This window comes from Olea europaea, unplaced genomic scaffold, assembly GCF_002742605.1.
Source record: "Olea europaea var. sylvestris unplaced genomic scaffold, O_europaea_v1 scaffold1329, whole genome shotgun sequence".
Taxonomy (NCBI): domain Eukaryota; kingdom Viridiplantae; phylum Streptophyta; class Magnoliopsida; order Lamiales; family Oleaceae; genus Olea; species Olea europaea.
In genome coordinates this window covers 116,683-132,283 of record NW_019230771.1, presented here as the reverse complement: position 1 = coordinate 132,283, position 15,601 = coordinate 116,683, and the positions used below count along the sequence as shown (strand labels likewise).

At 33.1% G+C, this 15,601-nt stretch overlaps 1 protein-coding gene and 1 non-coding gene across 3 annotated transcripts in view; both read right to left on the bottom strand.

The window, feature by feature from the left end:
* Positions 1 to 3,141: 3,141 nt before the first annotated feature.
* Positions 3,142 to 3,214, bottom strand: TRNAR-CCU. Its single transcript has one exon. It is a non-coding gene; the product is annotated as a tRNA-Arg (tRNA).
* A 1,440-nt stretch (positions 3,215 to 4,654) lies between these two features.
* The window catches only part of LOC111375043 (ubiquitin carboxyl-terminal hydrolase 12-like), a 20,790-nt gene continuing 9,843 nt past the window's right edge, over positions 4,655 to 15,601 (bottom strand). The window contains exons 12-32 of one of the 2 annotated variants that reach the window (XM_022997834.1): positions 15,433 to 15,511; positions 15,213 to 15,359; positions 15,036 to 15,116; positions 14,834 to 14,953; positions 13,083 to 13,205; positions 9,942 to 10,019; positions 9,744 to 9,832; positions 9,537 to 9,645; positions 9,367 to 9,435; positions 9,157 to 9,267; positions 8,300 to 8,355; positions 7,994 to 8,171; positions 7,796 to 7,897; positions 7,631 to 7,702; positions 7,293 to 7,358; positions 6,842 to 6,907; positions 6,104 to 6,190; positions 5,823 to 5,939; positions 5,623 to 5,697; positions 5,433 to 5,519; positions 4,655 to 5,190 (exon numbers count right to left, since the gene is read on the bottom strand). In XM_022997834.1, the coding sequence (XP_022853602.1) occupies positions 5,149 to 5,190; positions 5,433 to 5,519; positions 5,623 to 5,697; positions 5,823 to 5,939; positions 6,104 to 6,190; positions 6,842 to 6,907; positions 7,293 to 7,358; positions 7,631 to 7,702; positions 7,796 to 7,897; positions 7,994 to 8,171; positions 8,300 to 8,355; positions 9,157 to 9,267; positions 9,367 to 9,435; positions 9,537 to 9,645; positions 9,744 to 9,832; positions 9,942 to 10,019; positions 13,083 to 13,205; positions 14,834 to 14,953; positions 15,036 to 15,116; positions 15,213 to 15,359; positions 15,433 to 15,511 (1,954 nt within the window). In that variant the 3' untranslated portion in view covers positions 4,655 to 5,148. Of the gene's footprint in view, positions 5,191 to 5,432; positions 5,520 to 5,622; positions 5,698 to 5,822; positions 5,940 to 6,103; positions 6,191 to 6,841; positions 6,908 to 7,292; positions 7,359 to 7,630; positions 7,716 to 7,795; positions 7,898 to 7,993; positions 8,172 to 8,299; positions 8,356 to 9,156; positions 9,268 to 9,366; positions 9,436 to 9,536; positions 9,646 to 9,743; positions 9,833 to 9,941; positions 10,020 to 13,082; positions 13,206 to 14,833; positions 14,954 to 15,035; positions 15,117 to 15,212; positions 15,360 to 15,432; positions 15,512 to 15,601 lie in introns of those variants that run through there. The other variant, XR_002699250.1, reaches the window with a different exon arrangement.

Here is a 15,601-nt window from a genome sequence, read left to right as displayed (position 1 = left end):
ACTGAAAAGGTAAAAATCCTCTCATTCTCTCTCTCGTTCCCCAAACCTAAACGTCTCAATTTCCTCTCGTTCAAGACTACCCCCATTTTTGTCTAGGGTTGAAGTAAAATGATCGTTAATCAGTCTACCGTCGATGAAGATCATCATTAATCTCTTGATGTTTTCTTTTTTTTTTCATTCCTTTTGCATTTGTTGCTCTATTCTCTTCCAATTTTTCAAATTTAGGGGTATTTATTTTTTTCTTTTTCATAATTTTTGTCCTGAATTGATACAATATGTCTTATTTTTTTCATTTCGTTTGTCTTTTTTCTAGGTCTACAAAAATGTTAACATTATGGTTTATGTAGATTATCTATGAATTTATTTCTTATAATTATGTTTTTCACTTTTCTTTCATGTAAATAATGGTTATTGATCATTATTAGACAAATTGAGTTTGAATTTAATTTTTTAGTTGGTGAAATGAGCCAAGATTGAACTGTGTATATTCTAGTTAACATGCACGAATAATGGTTAAGTGTGTCTTTATATGATTATTCAAGATTATTTGAGTGTTGTTTTAAGTGTTGGATCGTTCTATTTTTATTCTTGAAAACGTCTTTGAATTTACATATAAAACTTATGGACGAGTATAATGCTATTTGAAGCTATGAGTATAACACACATTACGTTTGTCATAATTTAACCCTTCATGTCTTGGAAAACAAATATGAATGTGAAATGTAAATGTCAATCCCTAACAAAATCATCTATCAAGATGAATTGTCGTTATCCACAGTTAGACTCTGAAATTCTCGACAGTTGGTTTCGGAAGCCAAATTTTGTTAAGCTTCTCTTCTACGTGTGATTTTAGGGGTTAAAATGTATAACATATCATATGAGCACCATTATTACTTCATGAAATATAAATATAATAGTTATGAATTCATCTGTAGAGATAAACTATCATTCTAGATATAAAAGTCACTGATCCAAAAAGTGCTTGTCTGGACTATCGGAGGGTCCATTGGCTAGTTAGGCAAACGAAGGGATTAGTATGTGTTATCACTTTAATTTAAAAACGCATTTGTCCTATTGTTTGGAGTTCTTATCTTTATGATTTCAAACATGGTTGTTTCGTATGAAGGTGCCGACCTGAAAGTTGGTAGCCCAAACTACCGAATGGTTCATTGACTAGTGGGGTAAAAGAGGCAATTGAAATGTATTGCTACTTTCAGTTTTAAAAAAATTTTGCTCAATTGTTTTGATTTCTTAATCTTGACATTTGAAACTTGATTGTTTCGTATAAAGGTGTCGACTCGAAAGGTACATGACCGGACAAAAAATTATGCTTAAGTACGAGGGTGTTTGTGCACTTGAGCTTATGTTCAAGGCACTGAGGGGAAGATAGGCATAAATAAACTTGCAATAATCTATTATTAAGAAGGTCTGCTGCAGTGATTGAGGAATGAATCAATCATTTGATTAAGATAAATAAATAAAAAGATAGTATATAGAGGTGTATATAGAGGCCCATTTAAATATAGAGCTTTTACATAGTAAAATCATCTTGTCATCAATTGTTCTTTAAGAAATGCTACATGTACCGATTTTTTTTACAGACTAATTTACAAAACATCGGCTGACAAGGTTTCATTGGATTTTGGACCCAAAAAAATAAAGTTGCACCAACCAATTAACTTTTGTCGTTTTAGTACCTGTAAATTCATCTGTACATGTAGCATTTTTCTTGTTCTTCTACTGCAGTAGTTCTTTTTTTCAAACACATTTGTTTAAAGCTTAGTCACGGGTTTCTAGGGCTTCTCGATGCGGGAAAAGACAATATTTTTATTATATATCAACAACTATTTTGGCTCTTCATTTTATATACTTAAACAATGCTCTCTATTTTATATCAACGATGTCTAATTATTTTATATACTTCAATAGCGCTCTCTATTTTGGCTCTTCATTTTCTTTTTCAAGAAATATTTTTTTCTACTCGTCTTTTATTTAACATATTTTTATTACATATCAACAAGTAATATTTTCAAATATGATTTGAACAATTTAAGAAGTAGAGTATGAGTATTGAACTCGATAACTTATAAACTGCAATTATTATAAAGTAAGAATAGACGATCGATTTGGCTATCCAAATTTAGAGAATCTAACTCATTCTCTATTTGAAAATATTTCAAACCTTTTGCAAGTATCAGCTCTCTAAAATAAAAGTTAGATTACATTTAGAAGGTCTTTTCGAAATGTTCTCAATTCATATTTTAATGGTGTATTAATATCTAGGTATCCTCAACTTATATTTTAATAGATTTCATTCAAAATTAGGTGTCATAAACTCAAATTTATGGATCTTATTAAGATCTCTGTCCCAATAACTCGTTAATTTTTAAACATTTCATAATTGAAATGATTTGTATTTATTTTTTTTTAATGAATTTCGAGCCCATAAAATACATACTGAACTCATTAGAAAATTCTAGTCTGTCTCCTCATATTTAATGAATTTTGAGCCCATAAATATAAGTCTACCATTAACTAAAACAGAAGAAATTAATATGAACAAAAACATAAATTTTTGGATAAAAACCATTCGGAGGTCACTCTGCCACACAATTTTAAAAAGTTTGGGATCTCCACTGCATATTTTTGAAAGGTTTGAAACCTCCAATGCAAAGTTTTCTTTTTCTCTTTTTTTAATTAATTGAAGGTTAAAATATTATCTTGCCCTTTAAAGATCGATCAAATTATAGTCAAACATTGATTTTTAATCAACTAACAATTTTTTGGGTGAAAACCGTCAAGAGATCCTCCTACCGCTAAGTTTGAAATGTTTGGAACCTCCATTGCTAAGACTTTATGTAATCAACACATTTTAAAAGGTTTGAAACATCCGCTTCAGTTATCGCTATTTTTAATGACAAACTTAAGTTTTTTCGTAACGTGTTAATGAAATTTATTGAAGTTTATAATATGAAATTATGTTATAAAATTCTATTCAAATCCAAAAATCTTGAAAAAAAAATTATTAAAAATTGAGTGGAGGACAAATCGTGTACAAAATCTACTAAAATTCTAATTTTCAATTAAAGGACTATATAAGAGTAGTGGCAAGAGAGAAAAGCAAAAATGAAAAGGGAAAGACGCGCCAGGTAGGGGTCGAACCTACGACTTTCTGCTTAGGAAACAGACGCTCTATCCACTGAGCTACAGGCGCTTATGAGTCTAACTTGTTTTTCAATTTTTATATCCTGTCAAGCATGCATCTCTCTTCAAGCTAGCGACTTAATCGTCACTAAATCACGTGACCGTTGTCGAGGTCAAGAAATTATTTTGTAGAAATTCTACAAAGGATAATTTCAAATGATGGTCAAATAATAGTAATTGAGGGATTCAACCCGTGCTAGAAATTTTAGAAGCAACAAAGGCAGCTACTTGTTGAATTAAATGTATTTAACTAGTGAAAATTATAATGAAAAAGTGATACTAAACGGACAGGTCCCTGAACGGACATGACCAATATGGCCCTATTCATCTAGAATAATTCACCATGAAATAGGCAACGGTCTCGTCATTTACTTGCCAAATGCAAGTGATCAATCTATCGAGTACCAAAAGAAAAATTTTAAAATAGCTAATCATCAACCTAACCATCATTGCCAACTTCAAACTATCAAAAGCCTTTCGACACTTAAAATAAAAATATGCACATTCAATCTGAGTGGATCACAACGGATCCAAATTTATCGACGATAGAATAAGAAAAGTTAAGAATGACACGTTTGAGACTCGTGATTTTTTTTTAAATTGTACACTTAAAAGGCCTCTTTTGATACACCATATCACACCCGACACAGTTTATATATATACATATAGTAGAGAATATATTGGAATGTACTATCCCATCATGGATACAAATGTATCCTCAACTAACTGAAACAACAGCCATTATTGATATCAAACCAATAGCGATTCACTCGTTAAGTACAGAATTACTTTCAACTAAAAATTCACTTTTAAGAAAAAAAAAAAAGGCTTATTTATGTACTAGTAAGAAAAATAACTCAAAAATACTAATTATTTTCGAACATGATGTTCTGTCCTCAAGTATTGTGAATAAGAAGCCATGAACAAACATTTCTCAACTGCATTTTCACATTTCTTAACAGACAGCATATCTAACATTTCAGATAGAAGACCTTTTCAATAATTTTCTAGACACTTTCAAATTCAATCTATATATCAATCCCTAACTCCAAATGCTAGAAGAAATATTTGCTCATACCGTTGCCATGAACAATGCACCAATACTTGAAGAAGCTTGACAAAAAGGGATCAACATCTAGCTTTTATACTTCTATTCAGGAAAGAGATGCAAGGCAATACCAACACTCTTATACAAGGCAGACAGAGATGGTTTTAAGCTCTTCTATCTTTTCTCCTTTCAGCTGCCTGTAAATCGCCCTTGCCAAACAAAAATTAACTCTCCAATCACCCTACCTTGACAATCAATTCTGGATTATGGGGCAAAGAGATCCAACCAGCTTCAAAAGCCAAACACTGCATTAAGTTCCTCTCTTCAATTGACAGACTGAATATTTCACACACAAGGTGGTTTATAATCCCTTCTAAATGCATCTCCAATGATGGTGCAAAATTGAGCGTAAAATTCAATCTCCACTAAAGGACAGTATAAAAGTTTCTTTTACAACCTATCCCCAATTTACATAACATGAAATACAACAAAAAGGGAATTAATAAAAGAACAAAAGAAATAAAGAAAATAGCTGGATTATTAAAGGCCTAACTATAGCCACTTTACAACCAAAATGTTGTCATGTACCGTACAAAATTCCCGGATTCTTCAAAGCAGGAAGCACCTTGAAAATACTGGTAAAAACAGGAAGTTTATTGCGTATATTGAACCAACCACAAGAAGCAAGATACATTTGGGAGTCAAGGCCCCCATTTCCCCATGCTAAATCAATAATTATAGTCTAAGAAACTGTCGCCGGAAAAACTAGGGGAGAAAGAAAACTATCACGCTATTCCCTTTTCTACCTTTCATTCTCCTTTCAGTATAGCAGACTTCAAATTTTTTACATTTTCACCATTGCATCAAGAGCAAACACATCCAAACAGCATTTCTTCTTAATTGTATATTTTAACAGGCTTCTCAAACGTGTGACGATTCTGCAATTATCATTGAAACAAAAGTAAAGGATTAGAATACATGTTCCAGGAAACAAACATTCTTTCTGGAGGAATCCTCAAAACCTACACAGATATAACAAAAAAGTGGGAATGCACTTCGAATTCAAATATACTTCATAAATATCAGATGAAAAATTATTATGTCAGTAGATCTCCTATTATCCATCCAGTGCGGCACAATAATATAAATCACACACGTACTGTATCAATCTAAAAATTACCTGGTTTGCTGTATAAGCCCTTTTTGGAGTAGTATCAGAGTGCTCTAACCCAAGGTACTGCTCCCAAGCACCGTAAACATCTCTTCTCTGGAAGAGGACAACACAGGTCAAGGAAAAAAAAGAACTAAATAAAAGAATAATAAGACCAAAAAAAAAAAAAAAAAAAAGCACTTAGAACCCAAAATATGACCTGAAAACGACTGGACACAATGTCAGAGTCTTCAAGATACTCCGGACGACCCAGTGACAATGCGGCAAACTTCCACTGGCATTAAATACTTCTCCAAATAAGCAAAAATTTTACTAACTAAACTACACAAAAAACTCAGCAGAAGGAACTTGCAGTGAGCAAAGCATAGTTGTTCAAGACAGCATTTATACTGTTAATACCTTAGAAAATTCCTCGTCGGGAACCAGTAATTTCTTTTGAACGCGCAATTTCACATGAGATAGAGTTTCACCTTCATGAATAACCAAGAAGAAAGGTTCCCCGAAATTTTGGATTTGCTGTTTAGGGAAATAATAATAAATAAATAAATAATAAATAAATATTACCCGCATCTTAAATTGCATATCCATATCAAGAGCATCACTGCTTAATCAGTAACTCCAAATACTATCAAATGGCATTAAATGCAATTAACATAGAAACAATGTCAAGGCTTGAGTACCACTTGATTCTGAGCATTCTCTTTTGTAAAATGGTAAACATGAATCAAACGGTCATTTGGACCAAGGTTCTTCTCTTCTTCTGGAATCTGAGATGAAGAACATACCATTGTTAAGTAAAAAGAGATTGAAATTGATGAGCATGACCATCCAAATAGCAATGTTAAAACTCCTACAGAGTTGGGAAAAAAATTCATATAAAAAAGGACAAACATGTTAGAAAAGACAAACTGAAACAATTTCCAAAATAATAATCGCTGCTGCACATGAAAAGAATTTTAAGTTCCTAAGGGGTGAAGTTGATGGGGTTGGTCAATGGATTTCCCTTCCTTCCTGCTTAAAAAAAGGCTTGAACAACAGATAAAAAAACTTTATGCTGAACTTGTACAAGCGAATATCTATGTGAATCTGATCAACAAAGAGATGGAGAAGAACAAAAGACTTTGTTCGGGGCAAGGTGAATGTTCAGAAACTGCAAAAAATATTAACTCTATCTCCATCCAGTCCAATATATTGCTAAGCTAAAACATAAAGAGCAACCATGAAACTTTTTAACACCCCTATTCGACTCTTCCACAATTCTATCAGACAGTCTTCTCTCCAACTTTATAAGATAATAAATAACAAGGTTAACCAAAGATAAAACTGTGTGTGTTAACCAAAGATAAAACTGTGTGTGTGTGAATAAACAGAGCAGGCAAAGAAGGCAAAAAGGAGATTTTGAAAGCAGAAGAGCTCACCTCTTCCGCCCGCAATGTCCAGTATTGGTCATTTATATTCTCAATCTTCTCATAGAGAGGAAAGATCTGCATAAATTGAGAAACAGAACATTTTTACATCATGTAAAGAAATACTTGTTTCAATAAAAACTTGCAATCCATTCAATAATCACAAATGTGGCTCAGAATAACAATTTAGTGTGTCCCAATGAAAGACTATGTCCACGGAGGGGTTTCCAAACCATGTAAAGACAAATTCTCTCCAAGCGAAACAACTCCACAAGAGTAGTGATAGCAGTAAAATCGAAGAAAGGATCAATAATAGTAAAGTAACAGAATACAGAAATTCAATTTCACAAGTCTGCATATGACAGCCCTATAAAGAAAGCTGAGCCATAAAGTGTAGTTCAGAAAAATTTATGCTAACATCATCAGGGCTCAATCAATTCAACTTCATCACAGGGGACATTACCTTATAAATTTTGTGATGGAAAACTTCAAGCAACCTAAGTTCAGCATTTGGATGTGACAACTCTACCTGCAGAAAGACATAAAAGATGTCAAACTTACCCTTTTCTTTGCACCTATTTATTCAAAGCAGAGCTGAGTCGAAACAAGGAAATCAATTATTAAAGGTCATCTTCATTATCCATTATACATCTTTTTTCCCACAAGAAAAAGAAAAAGCTGAATAGCATAATTAAATCCAACAGCCACTTGAAATTCAGAAGGAATAATGAAGAAAATAGAAGTTTCACTTTTTTGAGTATAATAATATGCAGATTAGCATGCCTAGAGCAAAGAACTAACCTTTTCTTTGATCACATTAAGCACATCGCCAACAGTACCTTGTTTCGGCAACCTAATATTGAGCACCACAGCCTGAAAAGGAACACTGTGTTAATGGCTATAAGATTTTATACAAAATCAAGTCAAGAGGTTACAGAACACGTATCAATGTAATGGGGTAATTACCTCGTCCTTTGTGGCATTGTGAAAAGCAACTTTCAGAGTTTTCAGGCATTGCAATTGTGGAAGAGGAATGTCCAGTACTTCATAATAAAGAATATCAGAGATCTGTCAAAAGGAAACCAGAAATTATTAATCCATGGATCGATCGCCCCACCCCCAACAAGAAAAAGGAAAAAGCAGAAGAATTCATGTCAGAGATACCTGATTGTAGTGCACAAGCATGTCTACCAACTGATCAACTGATCTATATTTGATGGAAGTAGGCTTTGGTTGCTGAGAATAGCAATTATGAGGAGTAAGCCGAATTTTAGACGGATCATCCAAGCCGAGACGTTGAGCCAGCCTTTCCACAACATCATCATAAGTGTGGTTCTTTGCCCTAGAGATTCATGCCAAAATGGTTAAAAACACATCTGCTCAATGTTGCTCAAAATTACGTAAAAAGAAAAACCATACTACTAGTACAGTCCTTCATTGTCGGCAACAATGGTATCAGAAATTACTCACAACTCTAGGCAGAATTCATCTTCCTTGGGTCTTTCCAAAGCTCGAAAATGGACAATCTGCAAATAGCGATCCCATATCAAACTGGAATGAAGAGGAAGCAAGAAAAATGCGGAAGAACCACATTTACATTCTCAGTACCACAAAATCAAAAGATATATATATATATATATATATAATAAAAAGTTTTATAAAGAAGGAATTAAATTGCAGCAACCCATAGAAAATGTCAAGAGACTGCGATGAGAGGATAGAAGTGATAACTGAAGGAGATTGCAATATGTGACCAGACTTCACAATAAAGGCTCCATTCATTTCCCACATATTTTCTGTGGCTTGAGTTCAAATGATAATGTAATGGAAATGCAAATACATTTATTTTTAATTGATATAAAAGCAATAATCTCTAAAAGTAAAACTTATTCATTCCTTTTGAGATTTATATTGTTGTGTAGGAAGTACACCATATCCCCAAACCCCCCCCCCCTCCCAAAACCACCAAAAAGAGAGGGTGATTCCCATATGGGATGTCTCTGAACGCATTAACATGTCTGAACTAAGACACCAGATGTACATATTTTACTACAGAATAGTATCCACTCCATGTTCCTGGATGACAGTGTAGATCAATTAAGCCAATCAATTATGATGCTAACCACTGTAGATGGTACTGAGAATATGCCTACTGTTTAAGTTTGGACTATTGCATTTTGTTCAATTATAAGGCTTTAAAATAAACATGAATAATGCCACAAAAATTAGAAAGTATGCATCATTTCTTCGAATATCAAAAGCAAAGAGAGGAGAGGAAAAATGAAAATAAACACTCGTATTTTAATATAAAAAAGTACAAAATTTACCTGGCGATTTTTCACATATTCCAAAAAAGAAGCAACGTCTGGAAATCGAAATTTTTCTTCACCTTCAGGGACAGGCCTTTTCTGGAAGCAAATGATGTCACCGTCTTCAATCTGGGGGAAAAGAGATAAGCGGGGGTGTGGGGAATTAGAAAATAAAAAAGATAGAATAATACCTTCAAATTTTCAATAGCCCAACATAAAAATAAAAACCTGGCTAAACCGAAATGAAGCTCTTATGTCAAGGCGTTCACACATGACAGAAGGCTCAAATTTTATTTCCTGTAGCAATGACAAACAAAAGGATTGGTGAAGAATGGATGATGATGCATAATATATTTCACTGCTAGTGTAAGTGTGCTGTAATGTACTAATCAACAAACCTCGAAAAGTTCAATCTCTTCATCAGAAGCAAATCCAGCCAATTCATTAAGTTTTGTCAGAATCTCAATTGGCTTACTAGAGCTTTTGACAAAAAATCTACCAACATACCTGGAAACGAAGAATGAATAATGTAAAAGGTTTGGATGCACACAAAAACACAAATACACACACATATACTCACAGACTTCAGAAAAGCACAAAAGTACCTAAGCTCTTCTTTCTCCGGATCATAAAGCTTAAAGAACAGTAGAATATCTTCTTTACTTTTGTCAGGTAGAGGGACAGGATGTAAGTCCTATATATAGAACATTTATCAATAAATTACAGACAGAACAGATCATAGAATTTATCTGTTCACATTGACGACAGCCATCGAGATTATCTAGTAGACCGTTAAAAGATACCTGTCCACATTCTATTTCCAGAAACAATTTCAACTCTGCATTGTGGGCCTTATTAGAAACTTCTCTCAATGCTCCCACCTGTACAGTATCATTATCAGTTTATCACAAGGTGAATTAAAAATAATAATAATAAATAGCAGATAAAGGATTTGTCCCACGAAGTTCATGAAATATTAGAACAAAAGTGAATGTGATTGAGTAAGACAGAATCAACCCAAGACTACCACAATGAAATAAGGCAGTGATGAGACAACCAGACAGTATATGGAAAGAAGAATTGACGAACACGTAAAACCTCACTGTAATATTGACTTTAGCCTGTAATCTTCGATATCGTACAGCTGATGTGTTGATAATGCTTTAATGCTATAAAATTACCAATTTAAATCCATATGTAATGATCAGATATGTTGTTAATGGATTTGGGTCAGTTAAAAAAGAAAGAAATTATATGTTGTTAATGTATTTGGATCGGTAAAAAAGGAAATTTGGAAAGATGATGATCATTTGATCACAAAAAACTTCTAAGGAAGATGTTCACAATAATATAATGGAGTGTTTGTGAACCATAATGAAGAAAAATAAAAAAACTAAGTCAAAGGCGGAAAAGAGAGGCTTGGCCATAGAAGTAATATGATGCAGAAATCTCACAGGAAAAGAATAAGAGGACACAGAGAAGAAAGACGAATTTGTTTAAAGGGTAAAGAACTTTTAATATATCAAAAACTGGTCAAATAAACAAGATACTAATTAGTCAAACTACTGAGATATAATCCAACCCAAACTCTACCTTCTATCCTAATTTTCTCAGAATATCTTAAATTCCTATCCTTATTCTCCATCAATAATAGTTTTAGTGTTGTGCCTCCAATACATGGAAGAACTTTGTTGTCCATACCATGGAAATGCCTGGTTAATTTCGATTTTTTTTCTTCTTTTTGATGGATTAAGAGTGACCAGATTTGATTGATTACAGTGTTTTTACTTTTTTCCAGGTAAGTACTCCATGTCTTTGGTTAAGGGGTACAATGCCACCCCACCCACACCAAGATAGAGAAAAGGAAATAATCACATGAACAGAATTTTAATTCTCTAGAGGAATCCCTGCCCGTTCCATATTTAAAGCCATCAATAAGCAACTATGCTCTCATCAAAGTTCTAGGAAAACTATCAACTGCGAAAAAGTTCAATCTCTAAATGTCAACATAGAAGACAACCTTAAAATAGCATTAGCAAACATATTGCTCATCCCAACCAAGATTATAGCAACTTTAGATGATAAATGAGTTTTACATGCCTATGTTGAACTTTAAACTCGATAAATATTGATTATTGGGGTGAATTTCCACTCAAAATTGTGTATTTATTGCTTTTGTAGGTGAAAACCCCAAATTGAAGATTAAATAGGCAAAAATAAGAGTTTTTGAGCTTAAATTGGACAAAAGGATGGAATTACACGATTGCTGGGAAGTTCAAGGAATTAATTGAAAACTTTGGAAGAGTTATATAAAATGATTCTACAAGTTTTGAGGACTGAAGTCTACTTTTGGAAAAGTATGGGGAACTATTTGAACGTTCTCAACACTCATGTTTTACACTGTTAACTAATTTATGTACCGATTTCACTTCATTTCTTACTGCACGAATTACTTAGATTTGCTTAACAGCAACGAGCCGAGAAGCAAGTTATTTGTTTAGACCAAGTAGTAAAATCCTGCAATTTGGAAGAAGATATAGTTACACTTAGTTGACTAAACTAAATAGGATTCATTTAAACTCGAGAGAAGTAAATTAATTAAATTAGTGAATTTGATCAAATACAACCATTGGACTGGAACTTGAAAAGCGAGATTGTAAGGAACAACTTAGGTGAAATAGTGAATCCTAACACTTTTATTTATCAAAGTAAATCCAATAGCCAAGTTTTACTAACATACAACGTAGATTAGTTGATTAAGTATAACTCTAGTAAGTAGTTTAACTAGATATAATTCCCCTTTATCCAATTGGCAGTTCAAATAGAGTTAGGATTCTTAATTTTGGTATATAGGTGTTGTTTGAGCCCCTTTTTTCTAGAAAAATGCATTTTGAAATAGTATTATCACGGAAAATGCGTGACTAAAAAATAAGAAAAAGTTTTGAGTTTGTTTGTAATATTATTTTATTGAAAAATGTGTGATTAAAATGGTGTCAAATCACTATTGAAAAATATATTTTCATGAAAAATGAGGCTCAACCAGGGCTTATTTGTTTTCTATTCTTTCCCCATTAAAATGAAAAATATAACTGTTATTCATCACATCAAGTCACAATGTTTGAATATCTCGTGTTGGACCCGTAGTGGCTATATTTTTCACTCTCATTTTTACATAAATGGGAAACAAATGGGGCCATAGAATAGTCCTTGTGGGAACAATACTTGACTTATTATTATATTACTTGTGACAATTCATACACTTTTGAAATCAAAGATCATTAAGTGTTGATTATAAGAAGCAAGTGTACCTCACTTTCGTTATTTATGGTAACAAATTCATTTAAGCACAATTTTCCTGGTTCTCTTTAAGAGGTTTATAAAACCCACTCAAAACAGGGTAATCTCCACATTTGCTTTCTTCTCTTTTACTTTTTCTCATTTTTCCCGCTTTTTGAGGAAATTATTTTCTTGTCCATCAGTAATTCATTTCCTAAAACCCGAAGTCAATTCTAACTTACCCAGCTTGCATTATCCAACTTCTCCACAATCATCTCAGTCTTTGTTCAAGGACTGTTTACTGTACACAAAAGGTTCTTGCAACTGGTTATAATCAAACCCTTTTGTCACACCACACAGTCACAATAATTTGAAAACTGCTAAACCTTCTTTAGATCCACTCTCATACGTATTATTCTTTAACAGTTTGTAAATTGGTGCTAAACCTTCTTTAGATCCACTCTCATTACCTATTATGCTTTTAACAGTGTGTAAATTGGTGCTCTTCTAAGTGTTCTAAATCATAAATCAATCATCCTCTTAAAGTTGAGTAGACATAAGGAACGGGAAACCTTCAACTCAATAAGCGCAAATACTAAGTTGTAATCAGTACAGATAACATCACCATTATGTAAATTTATAAAAAGGAGAAGGAAACAATGAATTACAGTCAGTGCTTCCTCTTGTGGCGTCAATGGGCGGTTTGGACGATAGGTGTGGTTCTGTCTCTTTGCCCAAATCCAAAAACGCAGAAATTGAACTGGTATACCAAATTCTTTGGCAACCTCCTCCTGTATAAGAAGAGAGAAAACATACATTAACTTACATTAAAATGTATCAAATTGATACAATTATTTAATCAAGACATGTGCTATGGATAACTGACAATCATAAGTGAAAAATTAAAAGTTCGAACAACTTGAATAATGAAAATCGAACTATATTGTCTGCAAGATCATAAAGGACAAAAGAACGGAACAAATACTGCTTCCTATGCCATATCAAAGCATTAGATATGGCAGGAATCATAAACTGTGAATTGCCATGTAAGCTTAGTAGCTTAAAATTGAAGGGTGGAAAATGAAGAAGCTGGCCAAAGCAGCTATTTGTTCAAAGAATAAATATAGTGACTGAGACTTGTTTTCTAGAGGAATGGTGGTGGTGGGAAACTTGAACGAGGTTGAATCTCGTTTGCAAGATAGATCACTTATAGGGATAGACAAAACTCCCGAACCGAACGGATCGAATTGAGCGGTTTTTCTTAAATTAAATACCCGAACGAATATCTGAATCCAGAACCGACGGGTTTGGTTCAGTTCTCGGTTCAAGATCAAGACCTGAAGAACCAAATTTTCCTAATTTTTTTAATTAATTTATTTTAAATAAGCAAAAAATTTATTTTTTTTTTAAATAAATTTGTTAACTAGTTAATTTAGTTCAAACAAAAAAACTATAATTTTTCTATTTCTAATTTTCAGTTCAAAGCCAATTTAATCAAATTGACCTAAATTTTATTCAAATCTGTTACTCTACTGTAGTGCCATTTCTACCTTTGAGAAATTGAATTAAAGCCCGACAACACATCTCTTAATTATTGTGAGCTCGCTATCTTTCTCTTTCTGTGATCATAACAATCAAATCTATAAAAAAACTCAACAAAGCGAGACGCAAAAGACACATAAGATTGGACTGCGTTATTTTCTAAGAGCTAAAATTGAACATATCATTGAATTAATATAACTTTGTAAATATTAAAAAACTTATTTATAATACGAAACCTGGAACCGAACCCGAATGGTTCCATAATTAAATTTGGACCTGATGGTTCCATTTACTAAATTAATGAAAATTTCAGGATGGTTCGATTCTCGTTAGAACCGAACCGGACCATGTCCAACCCTAATCACTTATATAGGTTCTCCGGCGAAACTTGCCCCTCCCCCCTCCCCCGGGGGCTAGTGGGCCAACACCAATGCTATAAGAACTATAAATAAACTGAAGAGAAAGTTGAATGTCTAGGTAAAGAAGGTAATGTAACCTAACCACAAATAAATGAGATGAAAACCATGGATTTGAACAAAAAACATTAACGGATAAAAAAAAAAAAAAAAAAAAAAAAAAAAAAAAAAGAGAGAGAGATTTAAACAAAGAAAATTTTTAGTTAAAGAGAGACTAAGCCCTAACATTGACATTTGAACCTTGAGCCTTCACCTTTTCCAGGACAGGATTTAAAAACGTTGACATTTACCATATTTGGGTTCTTAAGTGACAAGCAATTTTCTCATGGATAAATGTCTTTGTCCAAGTATGTTCAAAAAATAGAATAAAATAAAATTGCTCTACATTCATCACCCAGAAACAAATAAATCCAATCTCAAGTTTCAATTCATTAATGGATAAGATAAGTAAGCAAGCACACCTTGAAAAGATTAAAAGGCATCTGTTTCTGAATTCGAAAACTACGGACTTTATCATGATCAACAAGATCAAAAAATATATCCTTCCCAATCTGTTCCCTTAAATCCTCGTCTCGAGCAACCTGCATATTCCGGTAAATTGCTTCAGCAAACCAATTCAGCAGAGACCAAGCTTACACGAGAAAAATGATCAACTAGGATAACCTTGATAATAGTATAAAGGTGAGCCTGTGCTTTATATCTTCTCTTGTCTTCCTTCTCTTCTTGTTCTTTTTTCAGTCTTATCTGGAACAAGTAAACGATGTGAGGTTTTATAGCTAAACTCGTTACATCAAATAGTATGGAAGAATGAATTCCAGATCTAGAAATTAACAAATTTACCCTAAGATGTTCCGCAATATCCTTTGCATCCACATCACAGATTATCTTATCCTTATCACTCACACGTATATAAACGAGCATATAGGCGTTTGAGTATTTTGTAAATTTAAATGGAGTATTATTGAAACCAGGATTCGTCTGTGGCAACTGTTGGACAAAATGAATATTAGAGACAGAATAAAAATGGAAGTGCAACAAGATACAAATGTAGAGATCATACCTCTTCCTCACCACCATACTGCTCCTCTAATGCTCTCTTTATATCTTCTTTAGTGACCCTCTCATCATCAAATTTGTACCTAGAAGGGAACCAAAAAACCTCAAAGTCAGCCTCGTATGATGTTCAAATACTTTGAAAAAACAAAACCAAAATACATATTCTCACATAA